Below are 25,440 nucleotides of genomic sequence, written 5' to 3' on the forward strand. Positions count from 1 at the left end.
GCCCATCTGGTCATCTCGGGCGGGCGGGCGGGCTCTCGACTCTCGGATGTGAAAGTTTCTCCAGTTTTTCATCTCACCTCAAAGCTGATTAGCAAGCACGGAGGACGCAGCACGGTACCGAGGGAGAGGGGGGGGGGGGGTGGGATAGAGGGGTGTGCCAGGGTTCAATCAACCCCGCCGTGCTGCAATCGCCTTCTTCGCCCTTCGCCTTCGGTGTCAATCCATTGGCACAAGATGTAATGAAGGCGAAGATGCAGCCAAGAGTGAAGAGGGAAAGAGAGAGAGGGAGAAAGAGAGAGAGAGAGAGAGAGAGAAGAAGAGAGAGAGAGAGAGAGAGAGAGAGAGAGAGAGAGAGAGAGAGAGAGGAAGAGAGCGCGGGTTGTGAAGGGGGTGCGATAAATATCCAGAGGGCGGGGGGACGACGACGGCCAGTGGACTGAACGTACTTTTTTTTTTCTCTCTCTCTATCTACTCGTCCGGTGCAGAGTGCAACTGGTGCATCCTGCGCTTCCTGTCGATTGCCCTTACTGCAACCACCCCCATCCCCCACCCCCTTTCCCTGCATCACTAGCTTCGGTCTCCGCTTCGGTTACGGAAAAACTTTTATGCACCCCCTTCGACTCCCTCTCCACTCCCCCTCACTCACCCCAACATCCCAAGACGAAACTCTATTAAAAGTTTCGAATAATTTGTAAATAATATTAATACAAGCTTGGTACCAGCGCCAGTGAGTGGTACAGGGGGAGAGAGGGAGGGGGAGGGGGGTCAGAAGGGAGGAAAGTTTTATTTTCTTCTCCGGGAAACTCCGGGTCCGGGAGCGTTTCGCGACAAACACCGCCACCGCCACCGTTACTTTCCGCCCGTCTTCTTCTTCTTCTTCTGCGCTGTGTAGGTCGGTGGAGTGATGTGGAGGGGAGGGGGAGGGAAGGTAGAGAATGTTGCAAATAAATTTCCCACCCACCTCGCCTCCCACGAAGCACGCTATTGATGTCATCGAAACCGGGAGCAGCAAAAGGAAAGCAAAATGAAAAGGAACAAGCAACACGTGCGCGCATGTATGTGTGTGTGTGTATGTGTGTCTGGGTGCACGCATCGAACGGATGCAAGGGATGAGAAAAGGGATGAGCTGGAGAGGAGCGAGAAGAGTTTTGGCTTTGCTGGGGAGAGGGGGTAAAGGGCTCCAAGACGGTGCTTCTCCCGGCGGGCGAGTTTTCCGGCTATAACCGGTGTGTATGTGTGTGTGTATGTGTGGAGGCTAGATTTTCCCGACCAGTTCCGGTTGCTGTTGCCTTCGCCGATGTTGTGCTTCGTTGCTTCTCGTTAGAACCAGACCAAAAGAGAGAAAGAAAGAGAGAGAGAGAAAGAGAGAGAGAGAGAGAGAGAGAGAGAGAGAAAAAGAGAGCGAAAAGGAGGGAACCGAAGGGAGCCAACTCGCAAGTTCATCTATCATAACGTCCTGCCACTTAAATCACTGAATGATCGGAGAAGGATTGCAACACACGGACAAGGACACAAGGAGCGAGAGGGAGTCGCCCCGAGAAGGCGAGTGGCAGTGCAGTGCAGGGTGCCCTGGAACGAGACGAGACGAGTACAATTTCTCGTATTCGCCCTTCAACGAAACGAGTAACCATTTCCTTCCCTCGGGAGTCAATTTGACGGCTGGAAGGATGACTCCGATCAAAGCTGCAACCAGAGCACCACCTATAACTGTATGTGTGTGTGTGTGTGTCTGTGAACAGCTTGATGATCCCTTAGCTTGGTCACATCCCTCTCTCTCTCTCTCTCTCTCTCTCTCTCTCTCTCTCTCTCTCTCTCTCTCTCTCTCTCTCTCTCTCTCTCTCTCTCTGCCACGGCCACGTGCGCTGCGATCTGCGATTTGGGACTTTTGGGCCGGATGTTGGGTCTCTCTCCCTCTCTCTTTCTCTCTCTCTCTCTCCTCTCTTCACCTCTCTTTGCCTCTCTGTGTCATTAATCAGAATTGTGGCATGCAACCCTCTCAGGATTGGGGGTGGTGGGGGTTAATGAATTTCAATCCACCGTATCGTCACCCCATAGGCTGTCGCCTCCCCCTCTCCCCCTCCAAGCGAACCGGAAGACACTGGAACGTGCAACGCTCCCCCCCCTCCTTCCCCCTCCCTCCACGCCGGGGAAGGCGGTTGTTCGACGACGTTGTTTTCCATCAATCATCCCCAGCAACCAGCGGAGAAAATGGGGGATGAAAGGAGTCAACCCCGTAGTAGTAACAGGTCAGGTCAGGTGAAGCTCTGATAGTCCAAGTCCAGTGAGTCCAGGGAACACAGCACCCCTGGCCCCTGGCCCCTGGTTCTGGCCCCTGATCGATGACCCCTCGACGCGTATACGAGTGAGTGTGAGTGTGTGTGTGAGGGAGTGTGAGTCAGGAAACCGCGGGGAAGGACCGCGCTGCGAGGCGTTCAGGCCATAGTCTTCAGGGCGTCGAGAGTGCTACTGCCACCATCTGCCACCACCACTGTTGCTGCTGCTTCTGCTACTGCTCCTGCTGCTCCGGTGTGAGTGAGAGTAAGCGTTTGCGCTTAAGTGTACATGCTAGCGAACATACCAACATACCAACAGACACACACACGTGCACACATACACGGACATACACACATATATACACATACATTTTTACTGTAAATAGAGAGAATCATCATATCTGCCTGCTCCCGATACCGGCTGGATACAGGGGAGAGGGAGGAGAGGGGAAGAGGGGGAGAGGGAGGAGAGGGGAAGAGGGGAGTGGGAGGGCATTCATATCAAATCACAAAAGAGCGGCCGCGAGACCCCGCACACCCCGTAGTTAGTAGCAGCGAGTAGGGGAAGGAACAGGAAGGACAGGTGGGGGGGAGGGGGAAGGGTTAAATCCATCGAGTGCGACATCGCCTGCGACACTGATTACCTGCCAGCATAAGCCGATTATGAGCCCGATTCATAAATCCTGTGCCTGGGAGCCCCCTCTCCCCTTTCCCTCTCCCCTACCGCACGAGGGGGTGTGGGTATTTGCAAAACAAAAACAAAAAAAAACCAAACAAAACATATCCATGGTAGTGTGTTACACAATACAGTCCGCAGAGGGATGGAGAGAGAGGGAGAGCGAGAGAGCGAACATTCGTTATTCGTGTAAGAGAGCAAACGTATTGTTTGTGCGATCTTTTCTTGCGATGTTTCTCTTGCTAGTGCCCCTCCCCCCCCTGCCCCTGCTCTCCCGCACCGGTGGGGGGGGGGTGGTGGTGCTTTCTGTAAACCCGCGGAGATCAACGCAAACTTGTCGATCAACGCAAACCAAACTCTACTGTTAATCGATTACCTAGCCAAAAAAAAAAAACCAAAATAAACAAACAACAAAACACACATATGTGCGAAGCAGAGTGCAGGAAGAGGGGCGGGGTGGGCGGTGAGGAGTTAGTGAAAAATAATAATAATAATATTAATAATAATAATAAAAATAGAAGAGACAGGCGGTAGCGGAGACGTTCTAGCGAGCGTCTAAACGTGCGAATGCAAATAAATAGAGTATTAAAGTAACCGTAATAAACCCAATACAAAACAAAACAAAACAGAACAAAACAGAACAAAACAGAACAAAACAAAACAACAAGCAACATAAATGCATTAATAATAATGGGAGACTGGCAGCAGTTAAAAAAAAAAAAACAATGCCGAAAGCTTACCGCGCCCTTCACCCGCCTCTTTGTTTTTTCGTTCCTGAAAGCGCATGCGAAAGAGCGGCGGAGAGAGAGAGAGAGAGAGAGAGAAAAATGGGAAAGAGGTGAATATGGGATGAAGTAGATAAATTAATTAGCTGTTGCTGTATATGGGGGGGTTGGGAGAGGCAGGTCCGAAGAAGAGGAGAAGAAGGAGGAGGAGGAGAAGGAGGAGGAGGTGGGGGCAAGGTGTTTGCGTAAAACAGTAAACAATAAAAAGAACTCGCCAGCTGACAAGCTTTACTATCGACTACATATGTTTAATGCTCTACCAAACTTCCTCTCGCTTTTACTCTCGCGCTCTTTCTCTCTTTCTCTCTCTCTTTCTCTCTCTCTCTCTCTCTCTCTCTCTCTCTGTCTTGCACTCTGCATGCAAGCAAAAAAATAATAAACTAAACAATCGCAATAATTGAAAGTAGATTGTGTCAACGCAGGCAACGTCATCGGCGTCGAACTAATAAAATTAACACTAACGCCAGCTAAAGAGAGAGAGAGAGAGAGAGAAAGAGAGAGAGAGAGAGAGAGAAGAGGTGGGGGGAGGGGCGAATTGTGCTTGCTTTTGCAGTTACCATGCTTATGTCAGCCCCCCCGGCCAGGCCATTCCCCTGTGCTATTTTGCAACAACAATACAATAAAAAAACAAAAAACAATAAACTAACAATCGAAGAGCAAACAGCCAATACCTGATCCACAGCCTCCTGCCACCAGGCCAGGAAGGTTATGTTGCTGCCGGCAAACAGCAGAGAAAGAAAAGGCGAAAATAATAAAGGCGTAAGGAGCGGAAAACTGCTAACTACTAAAGCAGTTACTACTACTAACCCCTTTCCAAACTTCCGATGCAAAGCGTGCGAAAACACCGAAACCGAACCGAATGACACGAAAATCGAGTGGAGCAACTTGTTATACACACCGCTACACACACACACACACACACACACACACACACACACACACACACACACACACACACATACACACTAATCTAACAAGCAAGGTGAAAGGAAAACAAGCAGACAAGAGAAGAGCAGCGAGCGAGAAAACAAACAAACCGACAGAAAAATCAAATAAAACAGAGAGAGAAAGAGGGTGTAGGGAGAGAAGGTGCTCTGCAAAACTCTGCGCCAAAAACCGTTGAAAAGCCAAATCTTCTTCTTCCTCTTCTTCTTCATCTTCTTGCTTCTCCTCCTCCTCCTCCGCTGCGGTTGTCCTCCATTCGAATCCGAAAGTGCGACCTTCTGGTCCTGTCCCGTGTGGTGATCATCATCATTTGAATAACTTTCCAGCCCGAGACGGACCATTTACGGACCAATTCCCCCTGTGCATCTGTGCACCCAAACCCCCGGGCACCCCGTTCCCTAGTGGTGTCCTGAAATGTGCTTCAGGCTTCAGAGAGGGGTGAAGAGCGAATCGATGAGATGAATTATGATTAGCCCCGTCCTTATGCTCCGTTTGTTTCTTTTTTGTTTTATGTCTCCCATTCGCACCTCTGCCTCTGTCTGGCGATCCGGCCCGGTCAGGATCGGAAAACCCGGTGCCAAAAAGGAGGGGAGGGGGGTGGCGGATGGTCAGAGCTTTTCGCCCTAAAATGTACCTGTTTAAATGTATACAGTGTTTCATAATAAATAAAATGAGTACGTGATGCGTGTGCCAAGAATTGCCTTTCCAGGCCCTGGGGCCTTTTGGACCGCGAGTTGTCAGTGTCTGTGTGTGTGTGCGTGTGTGTGTGTGTTGACCTGGCGGACGCCATCACGCAACCTTTGATTGCCTTTCGGTTTCCGAGCGGTTGGATTGTGGATTTGTTTTATTGGCTGCCCCGGGCTGCCTGGGCATCCAAAACTCCTCATAACCCCCTCCTCCCTCTCCCCTTGGTTTTGCCTCTCCATCAACGTATTTTATGAGCTGGATGGCCGAAGAGAGATGGCAAGAGAAGAAAGAGAGAGAGAGAAGACAAACACCAAATCACCTGCTGCTGCTGCTGCTGCTGCTGGCAACAGTAGGCATCAGGATCTTTGCTTTTAAAAGAGATGACTGAGGCGAAATCGATGAACAACCCCCTCCCTTGGCTTGGGGGAGGGTGGCCACATCATCACCTGGCCCTGGGTGGGCTCGATAAATCCCAATATTATTTATGATATCGGGGGATGCTACCGTGGGCCACGTCTTGCGTCTTGCGAGACCAACTACTGGACAGAACGCTTTAACGAGGAACCTGCTGTGTGTGTGTGTGTGTGCGTTCAGTTGCGTTTTTCCGAAACGTCCGTTCAGACCGGATCCGGGGGCTGAATGAAGTCTCCGGTGTTAAGCCTCCGGTGAGCACATTTGCCTAATGCTCCAAGCTAATTAATGGTTTGCGATCGAGAAGAACCCCCTCCCCTTTGGCATCCCACTCCCGGCTTTCTACTACTGCCTCTCCTCTGATCCCTCCTGACGCTCTGTCCTGACTAAGCTACGGAGCTAAGGTCGGCCGTCGGATGCGGTTTGATGGTCTTAAGATGTAGACATTCATTTTCATTTCATCTGAAATCGTACACACACACGCGCGTCCGTTTTCGACAGTAGCAGTGTGTGTGTGTGTGTGTGTGTGTGATGGTAAGGGTGCCGTGAGGTGAGGACAAACCGGTGAGCCGCCGGTGAGCCATAAAGTGTCACCCAGATCCTTTCCTGACCTTACCGGACCGCTCCCCCTCCCCCCAAACAGTAACGCTGCCCTTTGCCCGAAAGGAGGGCTTTGGCCGGCCTCATACAAACATATATTTGGCGGCGGTGGCGGCTGCGATGGCGGCTGCGATGGCGGCCTGAAGCCTGTCACCTTAATTTAATTTATAGCCATTAAATGGTTGGTAGAAGGAAAGGGAGGTAGAGGGGGTTGGTTGCTGACGGAGTGCTGCATTTGTGATGGCCGCCGGTGTGTGAGGGGTGGCGAAAAGGGGGATGAGGTTGGAAGAATTGTTCTCGCGCTCGACGAAGACGCTTCGGTGTCCAAGCAGCTCCAAAGCTGCCACGAGCTCACAGTGTGTGTGTGTGTGGGTGCTGTTTTATAAATTTATTTATTTATCTTCTGCCCCGCAAGCCACTGCTGTTGCTAGAGCCCGTTGTGCCGGTGACGGTGACGGTGGCCACTGTTTGTTGTTGTCGTTGAGCAGAGAGTGCAGAGAGTGCTACCGAGCATAAATTCATTTCGAACACAGTTCTTAGCTGCCAGAGAGGCCTCTCGCTCGCTATTCCGGCACAATCCGCAAAAAGGATAACCGCGACTTTGCGGCCGGCCGGATAGTTGACATCGAGCGGCACACACACACACACGCTACTCGTTGGGAAGAAGGAGTTCGTTCTTTTCTAGATTTTATTTATTTTAGGCAACAGTGCCACCGATTGTGCCGCAGACAACGAGAGACGAAGAGAGAGAGAGAGAGAGAGAGAGAGAGAGAGAGAGAGAGAGAGAGAGAGGCCCCGAAATGGATTTACTATTAATTATGGTTTACGAAGGGCAGCGCGAGCCACCCGTAAGCTGGTTCGAGATGTTCGAGCACCGCACCGGAGATTGCGTACCGGTAGGCGAATTGGCAGCTCTATCGTTGTTCTTCGAGCAGCAGCAGTAGCAGCCGGCAAGGGGAACCGTGTTGCCGTCTTCGTTTGTTTGACATTTACACTCCCTACTCCCCCGGGTTCTCCTCCTATACTAGCTAGCAGATCGCGCGCATATATATATATATAGTGTGTGCATCCCGGTGAGTAGTACGTCGACTAGTAGTGGTGGGAGTGGTAGTCCGGAGTAGTCGTCCGCCTAGCAAAAGGCCGCAGCATCAAGCCACGTAGCAAGCTTTGATTTATGTCACCTTGCGCTGGTCAACATCAAACATTTGCACACAGCAGCAGCAGCAGCAGCAGCCGATGATGCTCCAGTAACCAGTCACTACTGAGGTTGTCTCTGGTTCTGCCTGCTTGCACCGGAGAAGGCGAAGGAGGAGCAGAAGCAGGAGCAGGATACCGAAAGGAAATTTAATAAAATGCAATATTTCACCTACCTGGCGCACCACCACCTACTACCCCCTGGGTAGGACTGTGCTCACACAGATAGGGACACGGTGGCGCGCGCGCGTTCGTCGACTGAGTTCGATACCCCTCCAGGGTGGGGGGTGTGGACAATTGGACAATTTATTGGAATGTGCAACCCTGCGCGCCCCACACCACCTGACACTGTTATTCCGGCGTAGTCCGGCGTAGTTCACACCTTCACCCCCGTGGCACACACACACACAGGTGTGCAACACTACCAAATGGTCGCCAAAAGATGCATTTCAGGTGTTCGGCACCCTCTTCGAAAGATAATAATTGGCCCCCGGGGCAGAGAGAGAGAGAAAGAGAGATAGAGAGAGAGAGAGAGAGAGAGAGAGAGAGAGAGAGAGAGAGAGAGAGAGACAGCGTGAGGTTGATATATATCTCTAGACATGTATTTGTGTGTGTGTGACTTATTTATTGAAAATCGGAATTGCTGTGGTGTGCTTTTAGGTGGCTCGGCCTGGCTGGCGTGGCTGGCGTGACTGGCGTAGCTTAGGGGTTGTTGGATCGACTAGTGGTGATGGTGGTAGTCGAGCGGCTTTTTGGGTGGCATTCTTCATGCTGTAACGCATTTCCCTCCACGTTAGCGACCGTTAACCAACGAGCAGTAGTAGTAGGAGCAGCAGCAGTAGTAGTAGCAGTAGTAGCAGCAGCAGATAGTAGTAGCAGCATCACCAATTCACCACGTGACACATCATGGGGTGCTTCAGGGGCTAGTTGAGAGAGTAGAAGCAGCACGGAGCAAGGGTGCGAATGTGTGTGTGTGTGTGTGGACCACTAGACGAAGACGACGGCGGGACGGCAATAGCCCCACCGGTCCACCTTGCGCCCATGTTGACACTTATCGTTGGGATCGTTGGGCGAGCGGAGCATGTGCGCCCCGATGAACTCCTTCGATGGCCGGGTATAGATGACGCGGCCCCGCCGGTGCCCGCCGGTCGTCGGGCTTTTCGCCACCCCCATCTGGATCACCGAACTGAGCGTGACCGCCGGTGGCTGAAGAAGGAGTACCACCAGCACCAGCGCGACCACCGTCACCGTCACCGTCAGGGTCGAGGAGCACCGTCGCCGCCGCATTGTTGATTCCTCCGAGGGTGGGGCCAGAGGTTGATGATGATGGTGATTGTTGTTGTTGAATGACTCTTCGACGCACACACACACACGCACGTTCGTTCGTGGGCAACGCACCGGGCAACACTGGTGGCCAACGCGCCAGTTTTTGGGCAAATGGTCACTCGAAGACCTCGTATTAGAAACTACGCACCCCCTCCCTCGAATGTGGGTGCCTTAACTTATCTGCCTTATCCGGGAATCGGGGTGGGCGCCCGCAACAGAAGACGCTGGCGCCGTCCACTCGTAATCACAGTTTTCGTGGACCACCACCACTGGTTCGCTCGGTAATCCATACGCGGTATTTTGATATCGACGCCGCGACAACAACAGCAGCAGCAGCAGCATCACCCCCCCGGCCTGCTGGAACCCTAGATTCTAGAACGATATAGTGTTCCGGCAGATACCGCGCGTATCGGACACCTGCCCGGCACCGCAGCTACTACCGACCAGGTTCGGGGAGCGCAGGATGTTGGCCGAGCTGGCATCGAAGGCGAAGTTCGGGACGGCGCCCTCCTGCCGCCGGTAGATGACGCGCACGGTCTCACCCGGCGTGATGAGGGTGACGGTCACCAGCACCAGTAGCAGCACCACCACCATCAACCGCCACCGAACGCAGGATCTTCGGTACATAGCGCGACTCTTTCTTCCGGTTTGTTGTTGGGGGTTGTTTTATGGGGGTTGTTTTTTGGTTGCGAGTCTACTAGACTACTGACGGGAGTGGTTAAAAAAAAACGTTTGGAAGTTTTGCAAAAAACCGGCGGCGGCGACGCCGGGCCACGACCAAGGACTGAACCGGTGCGCTGACAGTGCCGAACTACACAGCGACAGCGACGCGCATCGCAGCGACGCGCGCGCGTCGTTACTCCACTTTTTGTTTGCTCTGCCTCTACCCGTACTTCTGTTGGTTTAACGACACACACGCCCTAGCGGGTCACCTCCCCCCTGAGAGTGGAGTGCTTTTAGTGGTGGAGTACGGAGCAGCCTGCCTGCCTAACCCTTATCTGCTGACCACGGTACCGCAGGATGACAGATAGGGTTGTCAACTCCCTGTAGAGTGGAGTACAGTCGATGCGTTACCTCTGGCTGAACTCTGGCTGGCTGGCTGACTGGCTGGCTGGCAAGGGGATTTTATGGTTTCATCACCCTCCGGCACCGATTGTGGCGATCGAGGTTATAGCCCGGTTTGCACAGTTTCGGTGCGTCGAATACGTTGGACGTGTTGACGGTCGTTTCGTTGCTGAAGCCCGGTGCCGCCGGGTTGTAGAAGATAACCCGCCGTTTCGCTGTCGTCGCAGTGGTCGTCGCAGTTGTCGTCGTTGCGGCCGGTGAAGCACTTAGCAGTAGTAGCAGTAGCACCATCACCACCATCACCGTTCCATTTATCACTAGTAACGGCCGCACCATAGTGACCGGTGCTGAAGCAGGGGGTTCCGAGGGTTCTTTGATCTGTTCTGGAGCCTGTTCCGGAGTCTCCGCTCCGAGCCGATGGAGCCAGTACGGTGCACTGCGCGCGACGTGCCAATCTGGACCCGGACCAGAGAGCGACGGCGGCTGCGGCGTCATCTACCGCGATCCGTGCAATCTACCGCTTTTTAGCATCGTCGAGCGAAAAGAACGGAGGGGGATGGGGATGGGGGATGGGGGAGGGTTGTATAGGGGTGGCTATGGTAGAGCGCAAAGCGCGCTCAAGCCCTCAGGCCGCTGATAAGATAGTGGATGTGTTGCTGGAAACGTGGAGGGAGCCGGAGCTTCTAGGCCATCCCTTATCGGTGACAGCTCAGCGATGACATCGGGGACGATATGATATGAGAAGGTGAGTAGTTTTTTTTAAAGGTTGAAATGGCTGGTACGTGCCAGTTTTACGCATCGGCCTCCTTGATGGTAATATTGGTAGCGCCGATCTCGGTTGCTGTGATGAGCGGCCACCGGTACAGGTACCGGTACTCCGGGTTACGGTTCTCGTACGTCGGCGCCCGGTACGTGCTCGCATCAGGTGTCGCAGTAGTAGTGGTGGTGGTGGTAGTGCCGGCCGTTATCGTTCTTGCAGTGGTGGTGGTGGTCCTGCGTCGCTGCAGCTCGTGGAGTCGTTCGAGCGCGAGAAAGTGGTTGACGTCGGTGTGGTTCAGGCGGTACGGCGGTGGTTGCGCCTCGGTGCGGAACACCTCGAGCACCTCCTCGACGTGCCGCTCGCCGACCAGCGATGGCCGACGGGTGCGCAGGTACCGCCGGTAATCCGGTTGCAGCTGCTGTTGCTGTTGCTGCTGCTGTTGCTGCTGTTGAGTCACCACCACAGAGACGAACCCGATGGCCAGATGGAGCAGCAGGATCTGGATCAAGACCTGCTTCATCGCGCTGCTTCAGCAAACACCACAAACACGCGTTATGATCCGCACAAGCAAGCGCACACAATCAACTGACGGCCGGATTTTCGGTCGCAGCCTCAACAAAACATTCGGCAAACAACCAACCAACCAACCCCCAGCTTCCACTGTTCCCTTCAAGTGGTCAAGACACAACCAACTCGAGGAAGCTGACTTATCGCGTTCCTGGTACCGAAAATCAAAACAACACAATCGCTAATGCAACCATGCTAATTTATTGAGAATCGCTCGCACAAACGCACACACAAGCGCACGCGCGTACACATCTGAGCACCCTCCTGTCACAGATACACAGAGGCGCAGCAGGGAGCAGAGAGCAGATGGGTCGAGGTACAGGGAAGTGTGTGTTTTGTTTTCGGGTAGATAGTGTTCCGGGAATCCGGGCGCTCGAATTCGCATCAGTGATCTGCCAGTGGCACCTTGATGGTCGCCGCCGTCGTCGTCGTGGTCGTCGTCGGGCCCGTCACCGCCGTCGTCGCCACCGTCTCCGTCTCCTTGCTGGAGAAGGTATCGCGGAAGTAGTCGCGCACGTTCGAGGCGTACTCCTTCGCCTTCGAGGCGCCCTGCTTGACGCCCGCCTTCACCTTCACCACCCCGTCCTGGACGCCCTCCTTCACCTTGGTCGAGAGATCGCCGAAGAAGTCCTTGACGCGGTCGATCGTCCCCGGGCGCTCCTCCTCGCTCGAGTCGAGCTCAGCCAGATCGGTATGCGAGCGCTGCTCCGGTACCGTGGCACCGTGCGCACCGGTCGTGGTCACCGCCAGCAGGACCGCCATCGACGCCAGGACAGCCACCGTCAGTGCTACCTTCGAGCCCATCGGGAACACCGGCCGTACGAGTTTCGGTTTGAAAGGGGAAATGAAACAATGAAAAAACAACAAGCAAGCAAGGAAGTGAAGGCGTCAGAGGCTACTGCTGCTGGTGCTACTGCTATAGATGCGACTGCAAATCGAAACGCTCGTCCACCGACTGTACCGGACGCACGGACGGACGGGTTGCTGATCCCTAGAGCTACTAGCATCATCGCATCACATTCGCATCGCTATAGAGAGAGGGCGACTAGTGTTGGGCCGCCACTTGCGCCTCGATTGACGATAGTTAAAGTCGATTGTGGCGCGACGCGACGCAGATGACGTCCGGTCTTTGGACCTTCGCTCCGCCGCCTTCGTCGTCGTCGTCGTTTGCGTTGTTGTAGTCCGCGTGCCGAATCCAATTGCCGGACAGACACTTCAACTCATTAACTGGCAGTCGTACATGCCCATAAGGCGCTCTTGCTGTTGCTGCTCTCTCTCTCCGTCTCTCATGCACTGCATAGCGAACTAGCCCCACAAGGAAACCGGTTTGGACTACAACTGCTGCTGCTGCTACTGCTGCGGATGCTGGCGCAAGGGCGAGGACACCGGTACACCGGTATACACCGACCGACCGACCGACCGACACCAACCGTTTTTTGGGGCCTTGGGCGAGGTGTAACCTTCACCACCCCATTCACACCATTGTATTAACCTCCCGCTTTCGATCCGGTTCCCGGTGCGAAACGCAGGGCTGAATGTACCGGAAGAGGTGTGTGGGTGTGTGTGTGTGTGTGTGTGCGGGTATGTGGCCGCTATGTTTTACGTTGCTTGCGCGAGTCATTAAGGTATGAGTCGCAACAGTAATCGCAGTAATCGCAGTAGCACGACGATAACCTAGAGTGTAGTGTGTGTGTCCCGAGAAGATGGGGAAACGGTGGTGGTGGTGGTGCTGATGATGAGTGGGATGAGAGGCTCGTTGGACGGTAATGTAAGCGGAAATGAGCGATGACTCAACGCAGCAGATGAGCAGTAGCAGTAGTACCTGCTGCTGAAACTAGCTCGAAACTAGAACAGTCTGCTTGATCTAATCAAGCGGCCGGTTCAGCGGCTGACGAAGCCATCTTAATGGGGCAGGGGATGGGGATGGATGGAGGGGGATGGAATGTACCCAAGGACAGGAAGTGGCGCAATCGCGATCGCGACAAAGCAACCGGCAGTAGACACAGTAGACGAGGTAGGAGCTGAACTGCCGCTAACTTAACTAGGTCGATCTAGGTCAATGACGCAAGAAAGGGGGAGTGAAGAGCGAACGTCCAGCAGCACCATCGCTAAAAGGGATCCATTGCCGTCAGTCGTGGCCTAGGTACCTATCCATCCTAGGTAGTGGACTGACAGATCAACCTGCAGGCACCGACTTACTCACAGATATGATGTCGATGATGATGACTCATGGCGTGATGGCAGGAGGACGCGAGATGTCGCACCTCGCGGTTGTCGCAACAACAGGTGTTGCCTGGAGCACTGTTGGAGCACTTGGACTTGGGGAGACTTCCTGCACCTTCTTTTTTGCAATTGTGCTGCGCAATAGTTGTTCCCGGTGGGGTGAGTGCGCGAAATAGGCGCAGTCGAAAAACCGGTTAAGTAAACCCCCCTCCCCTAAAGCACACGCCACAGAACCGTCCGTCGATGGAGCCGTTGACAGAATAGCAGCTGAAAATCGCACAAACAAAAGGGGCCTATTGTCATCGCCAGTTGAGGCTTGAGCTGAGGTCACACTGGACGACTACCTGGGCACGCAACAAGGCACGCACATAAGACACTGCACTGAACCGAGCTACCGGAAGTGCCGAAACCATCCCCCACCCCCCACTCCCACCCCTTCCACTCCTCCCTTCGGCTTCATACAAATGAGATGGCCACGGCCTTACAACGAAACGTTCGCTAATCAAATCAATTTATTTCCGGAATTTTCGCCTCGCACACTTGCGTGCGCGCGCACACATACACACAGCAGCAGCAGCAGCAGACCAATGCCACGCACGCGGCACTAATACACACGGCGTGCGCGCGCAGTTGCTTGCTTGCTTGCTGAGGAGTGGTGCTTGATACTTGGCTTGGTGCCGCTCGGTCGCTACTATCAATCAATGGGTGGATCAACGTGAAGAAAGAGAGGGGCAGACAGACAGACAGACAGACAAAGAGAGAGAGGAGCAGGTTTAACAGTAATAGAACTAAATTAAAAAATCACACTTCCTTAACGGCTAAAGGCGCTGTTTGATGATGAGGCGCTGTACTTTGTAAGACGGGGGATGGGGGTGTGTGGGGGTGGGGGTGCTGGACTGCATATGCCTGGTACTGACTCGGAACGGGACTCCACAATCCTCCACAATACTGCTCACTGCTCGCTCCTCGCTTCTGTAGTGTAGTGCTCATTGGTGGGATTCGAGAGGGGATGATGAGGGGATGGTGGGGTTGGTGGTGACGCGGAACGGTCCCCCCCTTCAGAAGACATTCCGGCACTTGCCATTGACCGCCTCCTGGCCGGTCTTGCAGGCCAGCGGTCCGGCCAGGATGAACCGATTGTCGACGGCGGGCGTCGCCGTCGTCGTGGTGGTGGTGATCGGGACCGGTTGCTCCGTACCCTCCCGCTCCGTCCCACCCTCGGCGGCCGCTCCCTCCAGGTCCTTGTCGTTGAAGAAAATCCGATCCTCATCCGCACCGTCATCGTTCGGTACGATCTGGGCCGGTTCGTGCGCGATACCGATCGCACCTACTACCCCTGCACCACCAGCACCACCACCCCCGAAGGACACCTGTTCCGGTTCGCCATTGCTGCTGCTGCTGGTGATTGATGGACGTGCTGGTGCTGCTGCTACAACAGCAGGGGTTGAGGGTGGCTTGAGCGCTGGTGAGGTGAGACCGGCGGCCTGTGTCGAGGTGATGGGCGTTGCGTCGGCGTCTTCCTGCTCCTGCTCCTGCTCCTGGTCCGGCTCGACGACCGGTGCTGGCGGTGGTGACTCCGGCCTATCGCCGGTGAGGAGCTTGCTGCGCACGTAATCGTAACCCTGCAGCACACCGTCCTTCACCGAGCTGGCCGCACTCTCCAGGCTTTCCTTCATCTTGGCCGTACCCTGCTTGAAGGCGGACGTAAAGTCGTCCAAAAATTTCGACATCTTGCTGCTACTACCGTCCGTGGTCACCTCTTCCGGTGGTATTGACTCCACTCCGGTTGGCACCGGGACCGCCGACGAGCTCTCGATCGGGTTCGCCTGCACCACAGACATCAGGCAGACCGAGAAGGCAGCCAATGCCATCAGGCATACCAGCACCGGGGATCGCATCCTTTTTTTTTTTTGCAAAGCTGTTTCGTTCGTTCGTTCGTACGGACTCGGACTTCTGGCTGTCACTTCTGGCAAATAGACACACACACACACACACACGCTGTCTGCTCCTCTGCGTCCTCTGCGGTATGGTCACACGCCCACACACACACACAAACGCACAAGTACACGCAAACACTGTTGTCCACAACACTGTTGTCCGAAATAAGAGGGGGCAATGCACCAGCAACCGTTACCTCGAAGCTACCGAGCGCGAATGAGACTCCGGACTTGGCCGCTGCCTCGATGAACCCCCCGGGGGCCGGTGGTCCGTCCGAACCGGCGACGCGCCCATCCCTAGGGAGGCGCAGACCCGGCAGCAGGGTACGCGCGGCGTGTGCGACGTTTCAAGCGATCATCACGTCACGATACTGATCACGATCTTGATGAGGCTGATGAGGTTACTGCTGCTTGCTGCTTGCTGCTTGCTGCTGCTGCTGCTGCTGATGACGAATGGCATTCACCTGCCGCGTGTGTGTGTGTGTGTGTGTGTGTGTGTGTGTGTGTGTGTGTGTGTGCGGGATGCAAATCGGATCGGGCTTAGACGCTGCGCGGATTGGGACTGTCTACCTGACGGTGATCGTAAACAGCAAGAGTGAGAAAGAGAGAGAGAGAAGGAGCAACAGAGAGCGGGCTTGTCGGCCACGAAAGTCGCTTCCAATTAGGGGCGAGATGTTGTTGTTGTTGCTGTTGTTGTTGGAGGAACCGGTTCCCGTACCAAGTGGACCGTATTTTGGCTAATGGGCAGCAGACAATGGCGGTTGCCCAGGTACCGCTATGCAGGTAGACCTGTTACGAGTTTATAGCCGCAGCAGCAGCAGCAGCAGCAGCAGCAATAGCCGCTGGAGAAACAGGATTTCATTTGACTGAGCCCTGCGCCAGCGCCTGCGAAACGGAACCAATTCTCATGCATTAGCATCTCCTGTCTCCGTTGCGCCACTCCACTACAATCCCTCCCATTGCTACCCCCGGGAGGGGGTGTGGTGATGAGAAAGTGACAAAATTGGTTCGGAGCCAGCGCCAGCCCGGGGGCCAGAAGAGGCCACAGAGAGCGAAAGAGAGAGAGGGGTTGACACTTTCGATTGACAAACCGCTCGACGGACGCAAACGCACACAGAGATCCGGAAGACCACACTTTGATGCAATTAGAGGCCGCTTGCGTTTGCGCTGCTGCTCAGACGAGACTCCTCAGACGAGACTCCTCGGAGTGCGCCGCCGCAAGCACTTCTTTATTGGGTAAGCCATTAAACAGTGGTCCGGTGGCCAATGACCACTACCACGCATCACGCATCAGACGATACGATCCGGGGGGGGGGGCAACGCCTATATTAGCCGATAATCCCTTTGACGCCGGCCACCACCGGTAGACCCTTCTGGGCGGCATTGGTGATGCGACGCCCGGCACCTTCCTGTTCGGTGTGTGTGTGTGTGTCGAGGGAAAGAAGAACGAAATCAGCCGATGGACGCACGCACGCAAGTTAAATCCAATTATGGGAGCGCGCGCGTTTACTACTACTTACCACCTTCTTCAGGAACTTTCTGAACCGGCGTGCCTCGGTTTCGCCACCGAACAGGGCGGCCATCAGTACCAGCGCGACGAGCAGGATCACTTTCAGCTGCATGATTGCGTCGATGACGGAAGTGGTTCGTTCGTTCGTTCTGGGTATCTGGGGTTACTCGCTTCTCGTTACCTCGTAGGATGCTATACCATCTCGGGCACCGTTCGCCAGCTTTTATAGCGCCTAGCCGATCGTGTCATCAGACGCCATGGCCCCCTGTCGTTTGCAGAGTGATAACAGAGAGGAGAGAAGGTGGAGGCGGTGGTTTTCTCGTTGTTTTTTTAAGTTTGTTTTTTATCGTTGTTGGTGGCCGCGGCATGTGGCCGTAAACATATGCACCAGTCAAGTAGCCCCTTCACACGATACATATCGACGCATCTTCCCATAGCATTTCAAGTGCTGTCCCGTGTGCGTGTGTATACGTGTGTGTGTGTATCTGATCTTATTACATACCTGTAGGCGTATGCCATACTGGGCTACAACACATTGCATACTGGACTGCAAAAAAGAAACTGAGCTACACGTTTAGGGGCGCTAAAACGGGGTTAGGTAAAAAGTTGTTGATTGCTCAGTGATTTTGGAGACAATTCCGGTGCATAGTTGTCGGCTATATCAGTGTTGGAGTCACTAACTTGTGACGAAAGAGATTATAAAAAAAACTGTTTTAACACAGTTACAACAGTTGGAGAATAAGGAAAGTTGTCCAAACGATGTCATTAGCATAATTGCATTACTAGGTAGTATTTTTTTTTACAAGAAATGCAACTAAGATGTTTTGTTTGAATTCTGAATGGAGAATCTTTTGAGAGTTTGATGCAAAATGTTTCGAATTGTTCGAAATACAAAGATATACTGGTACCGGCCCGTATCATTGCATCAACAGTACTAATTCGATTTTTTTCAAATGTTTGAACACTGTTATTTTGAATCTGCACTTTAATTACGACGTGCTTTTGTCATGTTTTTTTTTTAATTTGTTCATATCCAATTTGTTTTGAAATATCTATTGAAGGTTAATTCTTTTAAGTAATATAAAATCAACATAACTTTTTCATGTGTCAAAATGTTGCCAAAAAATGTAAAAAATTATAATTTAAGAAGTTAAATTTGACAGATTATACCGTGATAGCCCGAGAAACGCATAATCTAATTTTAATAGATTTTTGACGAGTTGCAGATTAGTATGCGACATTTATGAAATAAAATATTACTAAACGGTTTCGTCACAAAAAAATCTCTTAAAAAAAACCATTTCTTCTTATCGTCCGAAATGATGTCAGTTTTAAGCAGACCTTCTTCTTCTGTTCCTTTCCAACCGCAACTCGGTATCTTTCTTCCGAACCTTCTCGCCTCCGCAGGTTCGGAGTTTTTTCTTCTTTAATATGTTTTCTGCTCTGCTTTACTTTTATCGTAATAACGGAATCAGTTCACGCGCTCAGTTTTATCCATTGGTTTCACTGTTCTCCTTTTCAAACAATTAGTTGGCAATTAGTTTGTCGAATAATTTTTACAGTACATACAGTACGTTTGCATTTGCAAAAATAAAAAATCGGAAAAATCGTACTATTCGTTCAGATTGAGATTTTGGTTTTATTCAAAACACACACACATTTTGACATCCCAATTCGATTGAGCTATGCACACACACACACGCACTGCTCTAGTGCACTGAAACAGTGCATTAGGAGTAAAGCATAAGGGGCAGGAGTGATGCGCCATCTTGACATCCCGCCGTCGCTCGACCAGCGACACGAGTCCGTTGATCATTTGCCGAGCGCCTTCACACCGACCGCCACCGGGAGTGCCTTCTCGGCCGCGTTAAACACGCGCTTGCCAGCTCCTTCCTGTTCGAAGTCGAAGAAAGCAAAAGAGAGGCTTTTCCCGTTAGTACCACCACCTCCTCGAGCGCCGCGCCCCGAGCTCAGGACTCATAGGAACTGTACTTACGATCTTTTTGCCGAGCTTCTTGAGAAATCCAGCATCCGTTTGACCGACCAGCAGAAGGGCGGCTAGGACCACGGCGAGGACCAGGATTTTGTTGAAGTTCATTTTTGAATTGGATTGCTATTGGAATGGACTATCGATTTGAAGGTTGACGTTGGGCTGGCTGCCGTTGACTGACTGATGCTGGTCGGTACCACGATCCGACGGTTTTATATACGCGACGCCGTGTCCCGATAGAACCACCCGGTAGGTGCACTGTCGTGGCGCAAAAAAAGGCTTTGCTTTGTTTTGCCATGTTTCGTTTACACAGGACGCGTCTTGAGGTGGGAATCCCCCTTCAGTTGGGGGGATTTTCTTGCCGTTCCTCCTTCCTTCCTTCCTTCCTTTCAGTTCCCGCTGCGCAGCGAGTTTGGACGCAGAGAGAGAGACGCATTACAGGCGCACTCAGTCACAAGCATCGAGCATTGTTTTGGTTTGCAACGTACTCGCAGTGGTGGCTGCGGTGGTTCCCCGTCCCAAAGGAGAGATAGAACGATAGAGAGAGAGAGAGAACCGGGACTTTACGGAACTTCGCTTTCTTCGCGATCGCGTCCGCGAAACGGTGAACTACACAGAACTGGCGTATAAAGACGCGGTCGCCGGCCTTTCGCACGCCCAGTATGCGTAGTTCCAGCAGTACTGTCAACAGTCAACAGAGCAAACAGAGAGAGAGACAACGCACCCGTCCGCGCTTCCTGTCCACAATCAACCAACAACAACAACAGCAAGCAGCAAGCAACCCAATCCCAATCAACAATGAACTTCGGCGCTCGGTAAATCCATCGACATCCTCTCGCGTGTCTCTGTGTGTGTGTGTATGTACTCTATGATATACCCGCTGATTGATGCGATGAGGCGAGAGTGCGACTATTGTTTGTGGTTTTTTTTTGAGTACAAAATAAATGCGAGAAATCGTGAAAGCATATTTTATGGAAGGTGTTTTGTTTTTTCTACTCTAATTTTGGATGTTCTCATTATAATGTGGGGTTGGGGGTGGTGTTTGGTTCAGACACATTTGTTTTCCGGGCGGAAAATCTCGTCACAGCCTCACTGATAACGGTGGCTTGTGTACTATGTATCTGTACCTCGTACGTCGCGACTTGCGACGTCCGGACCGATTGTAAACAGACGCGAAACATTTGACAACTGCGAGTTGTCTCGGCACCAGCTCCTCCCCGTGATAAGAACGACCCCCCCCAACACCCAACAACCCCCTTATCTCGCTGGCTACGACCTTTCCTACCCCCTACCTTCGTCATTTCCATCGTAGCATCACCTATTGACAAGCAATTAACGCTTCTGATGGATGGTGATGTCGTGTGTGTGTACTTTCACCTCACCTTTCAGTGTCTGAGGGTGCAGTGTCTGAGGGTGCAATCAACCTACCCCCATCCCCCCGGTGGGTAGGTCTTCTACCTTCTATCCAGGTGATTCTAGAACTGGCGACAGGAAGAAGAAGAAGAAGAAGAAGAAGAAGAGAAAGAAGCAACAGCAGAAGTGAGACAAGAGGAAGGAAGAAGGTGGAGAGCTGAAGCAACAGTTGAGTGACCCGGCATGTTCCCTTAGAAGAGGGCAAACAAATGTATGGCGAGAACTGAACGGCGTGATTCGCTCAAGTGGTAGACGTACCACACACACACACAAGCGAATACACTCTGGTACAGCATCCCACTGAGAAGTATAGAGTTGGGGTAGAGGGAAGGGGAAGGGGGTGGGGGCAATTGGCACGTTGGGTCGTCCTTTCAGCAGCCCGGTACATCCCCCCACCCCATCATCGACATCTGACATGAGACATCTCTCTTCGATCACGGGCAGGGGAATCCCTCCGGAAAAGCAGAAAAAAAGCTTCCCCGGAGCGTGTGCGAGGTGATCCCGGGGGAACTCGCTTTAAATAGCTTCGACCGTTCGGTAGCCTGGCATCAGTTCACTCGCAAGCTCGCTAGCATCCAGAACTCCCACAGGAAAAATCAAGCACCGCACCGCAAGCAGCCGCAGCAACGATGAACTTTACGAAGCTGTTCATTCTGGTGGCGATCGCTGTGCTGGTGATCGCCGGCATCCAGCCGGCCGATGCTGCACCAAGGTGGAAATTTGGCAAACGACTTGTACGCAGACGAAGAAGAACAGGCTAACACCCTAACAACCACTCGGCACTCGGAATGCTAACCCCAAACCAAGGGCCTCCCCTCAAACCGTTAACGAACTAACCGTCAACTCTCTCTTTCTCGCTCTCTCTCTTTCTCTCTCTCTGGGAACAGGAAAGGCTGGGTCGGAATGTGTTCAAGGCGGCCAAGAAAGCACTGCCAGTCATCGCCGGGTACAAGGCCCTCGGATAACGCACCCGGAGGGGCACATCGCCCTTAATCGCCGACCGATCTCGCACCTCGCCTCGCCTCGCCTCGCCCCGCCCGCTCTTCTCACTTATTCCTAAGCGCGATCGCGAACCACACGCACCATTGAGGATGCTGCGCGGTCATCGCCACTGATCATCGCCTGATCTATACCAACGCCTTTCTCTCTCTCTCATTCTCACACACTCTAACACTCTGTGTGTTGTGTGCTCATCTGCCTTTATATGTATCTGTGTGTGTGTGTGTGTAGTTGTTTAAGCTTACGGTTGAGTCAATAAACACCAAATCGCTATAACCTTACTGGTTTTTTGTTTTTTGCAACATGACGCGATCGGCTGACCCTGAACTGCCGGGAAAGAGAAAATTTCGCACCAAAAGCGATGGCGAAATGGGCGCCATTCAAGTTCACACGCAGTTTGCGTGGGAGGGTAGGGCGAGAGGAGACGAGTGTGTGAGGTGACGTGCTTCGCACTCGCACACTTATCGCTTCGCTAGCGACAGGTGCGACAGTGGGGGCCGCGGACGAAAGATGCAAAACCGCAAACTGGATGCTGATGATGATGATGATGATGAACCACCGACTGACGACTGGCACGACGCGACCTTGAAGAGCTGCCTGCAGAGGAGAAGGAGGAAGAAGAAGAAGAAGCAGAAGAGGGTAAACATAGTGGAGAGAGAGAGAGAGAAAAAAAAGAGCGGCGTCAGCGGCAGCGTTGCATCATCGTCTCGCAAAGTGCTCTGAACCGCTACGACATTGGATCTATCTCATCGCTAGCGTGTGTCAAGGAAAAGGAGAAGAAGAAGAAGAAGAAAGACAGGGAACACATCATTGTTGAAATTTCCAAGTTTTGCACTCTGCGCGTCGTCGCGCGCTACTTTATTGGTGTCATTGGGCGTACTAGCCTCTAATCTACTCGATCGATCGATCGATGGGTCAGCCTTGTCCACTAATTGTCACCTTGCCGCCAGGCCAGGCATCCCAATGATTCACTTCCCTTGGCCCCCTCTCCACTCCCTTGCGATTGCGTTTTCTTTTTCTTCTTCTTTTCTTCTTTCTCTTCTTCTTTTTCTTCTTCTTCTTTTCTTCTTTTTCTCCTTCTTCTTCTTCTTCTTCTTCTTCTTCTTCTTCTACTTATCCTTTGTCTTCTTTTTCTTTTTCTTTTTCATCTTCTTCTTTTTCCATTTCTTCCTCTTCTTGACTCCACCCAGGTGAGGTGGCACCGCTATGACGTCGCACAAGGACGCAGAGCTAGCGCCCCCAGCCACCCTTCAGCCCTGGCCACCCACCCATCACCTCATCACCATAGTCACCCGTAGATTATTTTACGCACACACACTGACACACACACATATACACTCACTCATTCGCACACACACACACACACACTGGTACTGTACAGATTGTAAGGGGGTGGGGAAAAACCCCCAAGTAGTAGACGAACTTTATACAGGCGCCAGACAAGGGGCAGCAGGAGTCTTAACACGTCATATCACAGAAGGTGGAGAAAATGTACGCGGGAACGAGCGGGAATAGAGGTCAAAAAATGGGGAGAGGGAGGGAGGGGGTAGCAGTGGCGCAGTAGTACTGCGATAATAGTAGCAGTACTTGGCAGTAGTAGTAGTAGTAATAGTAGTAGTAGTAGCCGTCTCTAGGGACTGCCCTTGAGCTTCGTCTCGACCTGCACCGTCAGGTTAACGCTGAGCGGACCACCGGACGCCACTGCAGTGCGGTTCGGTGGCGGAAACGCCGAGTTCTTCAGCTCACTCTTGTAGCCGTCAATGTTGTACTTAGTTTGCTGCATTGAGAGCGAGAGAGAGAGAGAGAGAAAGAGAGGGAGAGAATAAGGTGTAGTAAAACAAGGGATGGGGAGGAGGGGTGAAAGCTACCCTCTCGATCGCGACTTACATTCCACGCGTCGTTCCACTCGAGCCGGAACAGCTTCTGAAGGCCGCGGTAGTTGCGGTTCAGGATGCGGCCCAGCTCGGCCCGGCTGATCCGGTACTTCGGTGTCGTGCTGGTCGTCGGATCCGGCGTCGTGCTGGTGGTGCGGGGCTGCAAGTGCAAGGAGGAGAACGAGAGCATGAGAATCGACTTCCCCCAATTGCTGGGAGGGGGCTGGAAGGCGGCACATCCACTTACGTCCGGTGTGGTCGTCGTGTACGTATCGGTGAACTCGTTGCTCAGCAGGTCGTACACGTTCTTGAGCGTGTAGGTGGTGTCGTTGTACTGCTGGTACAGCAGCGAGCCGAGGTGGGCTACCTTCTGGAAGAAACCGAGCCCGCGCGGATACCGCGACAGCTGCAACAACGAACACGACAACGAAAGGCGAAAAAAACAAAAATAAGGGAGAATGTACGGGGAGGGGGTTGTTTTTTTCTTTTTTTTTTCACTTACCGGCCGCTGGTGCGCTTCGATGTCTGGACTTAGACCAATGATCGTGCTACTGCTGCTGCTACTGCTGCTACTGCTGCTGCTGCTAGTGGCTACCATCGCGAGGACGAGCCCGACGATCGCGAGCTTCCAGACTGCAGGGAGCGTTACCGCTAGTGGCCGGCTCATACTGTCGGCCGCACTGTTGCTGTTGTTGTTATTGTGGGAACTGGAAGGATGAGCGGGATAAAAAGAGGGGGCCGGGGTGAAAGGTGGAAGGGAGGGAAAAACGGAGGAAAGGGAAGGTGTTGGTCAGTTCGCGGACGTCATGCAGCGGTAGGTTCACGGGGTGGGGGCGATTCCACAAAAAAAAAACAAACAAAACCCTGGAGTTCAAGGTCACACAGGTGGTTGACAGTTGATCGAGGTGCTGATTGCGTTGATTGCGACTGTGTGTCTGTGTGTGTATACGCGCGCTTGCTATATCGCAAAGCAAAACAAATGATGCGATCACGACGAGCAACCCGGCTCGAGTGAGCCGCTGCGACTGCGACTGCGCTGGCAGTCCGGTCGGTCGGTCGGTTCCCCCGCGACACACACACTTCTGGCACGCTTCCTCCATTCTCGGCTCGGCCTCCACTCCCAGGAGGTGTCCTTGAAGGAGGTGGGCACCTGCACGAGAGCGGGGAGGGGTCCTCAAAGCATTGCTTCCTCGATTCCCTTCAACACTCGCGCGCCATCGAGGTCAGCAACATCGAGGTCCGAGCTACCCCCTCGCAGGGGTAGCAACCGATCACTTGCAATCACAAAATCGTCGTGCGCCATTTGCACTCGATCACACTGCACTCGGTGGACTGGTTGTTGTGGTGCGGGGAACACACGAAAAACAAAAAGGGAAAGGCAACGGTTCGCTCCTTGCAGGGGCGCTTACTACGCACGCATACAACACACACACGCGCACGCACACACACACACATACACGACCTTGGGAACCAAAATACTGCCCTCCCTTTTCTCGGGTACCCCTTCACTCTTTGTGTCCGTACTGTACGCCTATCCTATGGGAACATCCCCCTCCCCAACAACATCAACCACAACAACAACAACCACGTTTTCCTTCCCTAGTGTTGTTTGTTGGGTGGTGCTTTTGGAAGGTGAAGCTTTGGAGCTGTGAAGCGCGACGCTCCGGTCACCACTCAGTACAGTACACAGCACGAGGCACCCCCTCCCCCTCATCCCTTCTAGACCAAATCACCTTCGGGTCAGCTCAGCTCAGGATCAACTGTTGCTGCTGCTGCTGCTGCTGCTGCTGCTGCGTGGTGTGCGTCGATCGAGGCGCGGTAACTAACTAACTAACGCCTAAGCGCCAGATGGAATCTCGCTTCTCTCCGGACGCGCCGAACGCGCCACCCCTCGAGTGACTCCCCCCCCCCCCCCCCCTTCGTACAGCCTGGCAGCCGCAACTATATATTCACCCTCATCGAGCACGAGATCGCTCACGCCAGCGCCAGTGCTGCTGGTGGTCGTGGTCGTGGCTGTGGTGGTCTCTGGGCAACCGATCCTGCGGAGAAGGGAGATCAGATACCCGTGCATGACCTGAGCAGTAGATCGAAAGGGGGGGGGGTGAAGGTGGTGCATGTAGCTCTAGCTGTTGTTGCTGTTGTTGTCGCTGTTGTCCGTTTTGCTGATGGATGGTGCGGAGCGGAGTAAAGAGCACGAAACGCACG

The 25,440-nt window shown here is 53.1% G+C and overlaps 7 protein-coding genes across 7 annotated transcripts; 1 reads left to right on the forward strand and 6 right to left on the reverse strand.

The window, feature by feature from the left end:
• Positions 1-10,022: 10,022 nt before the first annotated feature.
• On the reverse strand, positions 10,023-10,457 carry LOC125952823 (uncharacterized). The gene has a single exon (XM_049682553.1). It carries the CDS (start codon positions 10,455-10,457, stop codon positions 10,023-10,025), a length of 435 nt encoding a protein of 144 aa, XP_049538510.1.
• A 293-nt stretch (positions 10,458-10,750) lies between these two features.
• Positions 10,751-11,355, reverse strand: LOC125952799 (integrator complex subunit 1 homolog). Its single transcript, XM_049682517.1, has one exon. The coding sequence runs from the start codon at positions 11,240-11,242 to the stop codon at positions 10,754-10,756; it is 489 nt and encodes a 162-aa protein (XP_049538474.1). The 5' UTR covers positions 11,243-11,355; the 3' UTR covers positions 10,751-10,753.
• A 2,658-nt stretch (positions 11,356-14,013) lies between these two features.
• LOC125952708 (uncharacterized) lies at positions 14,014-15,862 on the reverse strand. The gene has a single exon (XM_049682360.1). It carries the CDS (start codon positions 15,408-15,410, stop codon positions 14,571-14,573), a length of 840 nt encoding a protein of 279 aa, XP_049538317.1. The 5' UTR covers positions 15,411-15,862; the 3' UTR covers positions 14,014-14,570.
• Positions 15,863-16,584: 722 nt separating this feature from the next.
• On the reverse strand, positions 16,585-17,158 carry LOC125952858 (cecropin-C-like). Its single transcript, XM_049682603.1, has 2 exons — positions 16,970-17,158; positions 16,585-16,858 (listed from the first exon to the last, which is right to left on the reverse strand). Exons 1-2 carry the CDS (start codon positions 17,069-17,071, stop codon positions 16,778-16,780), a joined length of 183 nt encoding a protein of 60 aa, XP_049538560.1. The 5' UTR covers positions 17,072-17,158; the 3' UTR covers positions 16,585-16,777.
• A 1,425-nt stretch (positions 17,159-18,583) lies between these two features.
• Positions 18,584-19,457, reverse strand: LOC125952877 (cecropin-C type 1-like). The gene is made up of 2 exons (XM_049682626.1): positions 18,956-19,457; positions 18,584-18,852 (listed from the first exon to the last, which is right to left on the reverse strand). The coding sequence occupies exons 1-2, from the start codon at positions 19,055-19,057 to the stop codon at positions 18,772-18,774; spliced, it is 183 nt and encodes a 60-aa protein (XP_049538583.1). The 5' UTR covers positions 19,058-19,457; the 3' UTR covers positions 18,584-18,771.
• A 1,236-nt stretch (positions 19,458-20,693) lies between these two features.
• On the forward strand, positions 20,694-21,639 carry LOC125952868 (cecropin-B). Its single transcript, XM_049682612.1, has 2 exons — positions 20,694-21,096; positions 21,250-21,639. The coding sequence occupies exons 1-2, from the start codon at positions 20,992-20,994 to the stop codon at positions 21,325-21,327; spliced, it is 183 nt and encodes a 60-aa protein (XP_049538569.1). The 5' UTR covers positions 20,694-20,991; the 3' UTR covers positions 21,328-21,639.
• Positions 21,640-22,196: 557 nt separating this feature from the next.
• On the reverse strand, positions 22,197-25,053 carry LOC125952756 (uncharacterized). Its single transcript, XM_049682445.1, has 5 exons — positions 24,969-25,053; positions 23,738-23,942; positions 23,483-23,641; positions 23,249-23,395; positions 22,197-23,138 (listed from the first exon to the last, which is right to left on the reverse strand). The coding sequence occupies exons 2-5, from the start codon at positions 23,900-23,902 to the stop codon at positions 22,992-22,994; spliced, it is 618 nt and encodes a 205-aa protein (XP_049538402.1). The 5' UTR covers positions 23,903-23,942; positions 24,969-25,053; the 3' UTR covers positions 22,197-22,991.
• Between the last annotated feature and the right edge of the window lie 387 nt (positions 25,054-25,440).

The sequence above is a fragment of the Anopheles darlingi genome, chromosome X (assembly GCF_943734745.1).
Source record: "Anopheles darlingi chromosome X, idAnoDarlMG_H_01, whole genome shotgun sequence".
In the NCBI taxonomy this organism is placed as follows: Eukaryota; Metazoa; Arthropoda; class Insecta; order Diptera; family Culicidae; genus Anopheles; species Anopheles darlingi.

Excerpts from the sequence above, each read along its gene's own strand:
- LOC125952799 (XM_049682517.1), bottom strand. The coding sequence starts at position 11,242 with ATGAAGCAGGTCTTGATCCAGATCCTGCTGCTCCATCTGGCCATCGGG.
- LOC125952823 (XM_049682553.1), bottom strand. The coding sequence starts at position 10,457 with ATGACGCCGCAGCCGCCGTCGCTCTCTGGTCCGGGTCCAGATTGGCAC.
- LOC125952868 (XM_049682612.1), top strand. The coding sequence starts at position 20,992 with ATGAACTTTACGAAGCTGTTCATTCTGGTGGCGATCGCTGTGCTGGTG. Across the intron at positions 21,097-21,249 it reads GGAAATTTGGCAAACGACTT|GAAAGGCTGGGTCGGAATGT; the intron begins GTACGCAGACGA and ends CTCTGGGAACAG.
- LOC125952877 (XM_049682626.1), bottom strand. The coding sequence starts at position 19,057 with ATGAACTTCAACAAAATCCTGGTCCTCGCCGTGGTCCTAGCCGCCCTT. Across the intron at positions 18,853-18,955 it reads AGAAGCTCGGCAAAAAGATC|GAAGGAGCTGGCAAGCGCGT; the intron begins GTAAGTACAGTT and ends GACTTCGAACAG.
- LOC125952858 (XM_049682603.1), bottom strand. The coding sequence starts at position 17,071 with ATGCAGCTGAAAGTGATCCTGCTCGTCGCGCTGGTACTGATGGCCGCC. Across the intron at positions 16,859-16,969 it reads GAAAGTTCCTGAAGAAGGTG|GAAGGTGCCGGGCGTCGCAT; the intron begins GTAAGTAGTAGT and ends CACACCGAACAG.
- LOC125952756 (XM_049682445.1), bottom strand. The coding sequence starts at position 23,902 with ATGAGCCGGCCACTAGCGGTAACGCTCCCTGCAGTCTGGAAGCTCGCG. Across the intron at positions 23,642-23,737 it reads TCGAAGCGCACCAGCGGCCG|CTGTCGCGGTATCCGCGCGG; the intron begins GTAAGTGAAAAA and ends TCGTTGTTGCAG. Across the intron at positions 23,396-23,482 it reads ACACGACGACCACACCGGAC|CCCCGCACCACCAGCACGAC; the intron begins GTAAGTGGATGT and ends TTGCACTTGCAG.
- LOC125952708 (XM_049682360.1), bottom strand. The coding sequence starts at position 15,410 with ATGCGATCCCCGGTGCTGGTATGCCTGATGGCATTGGCTGCCTTCTCG.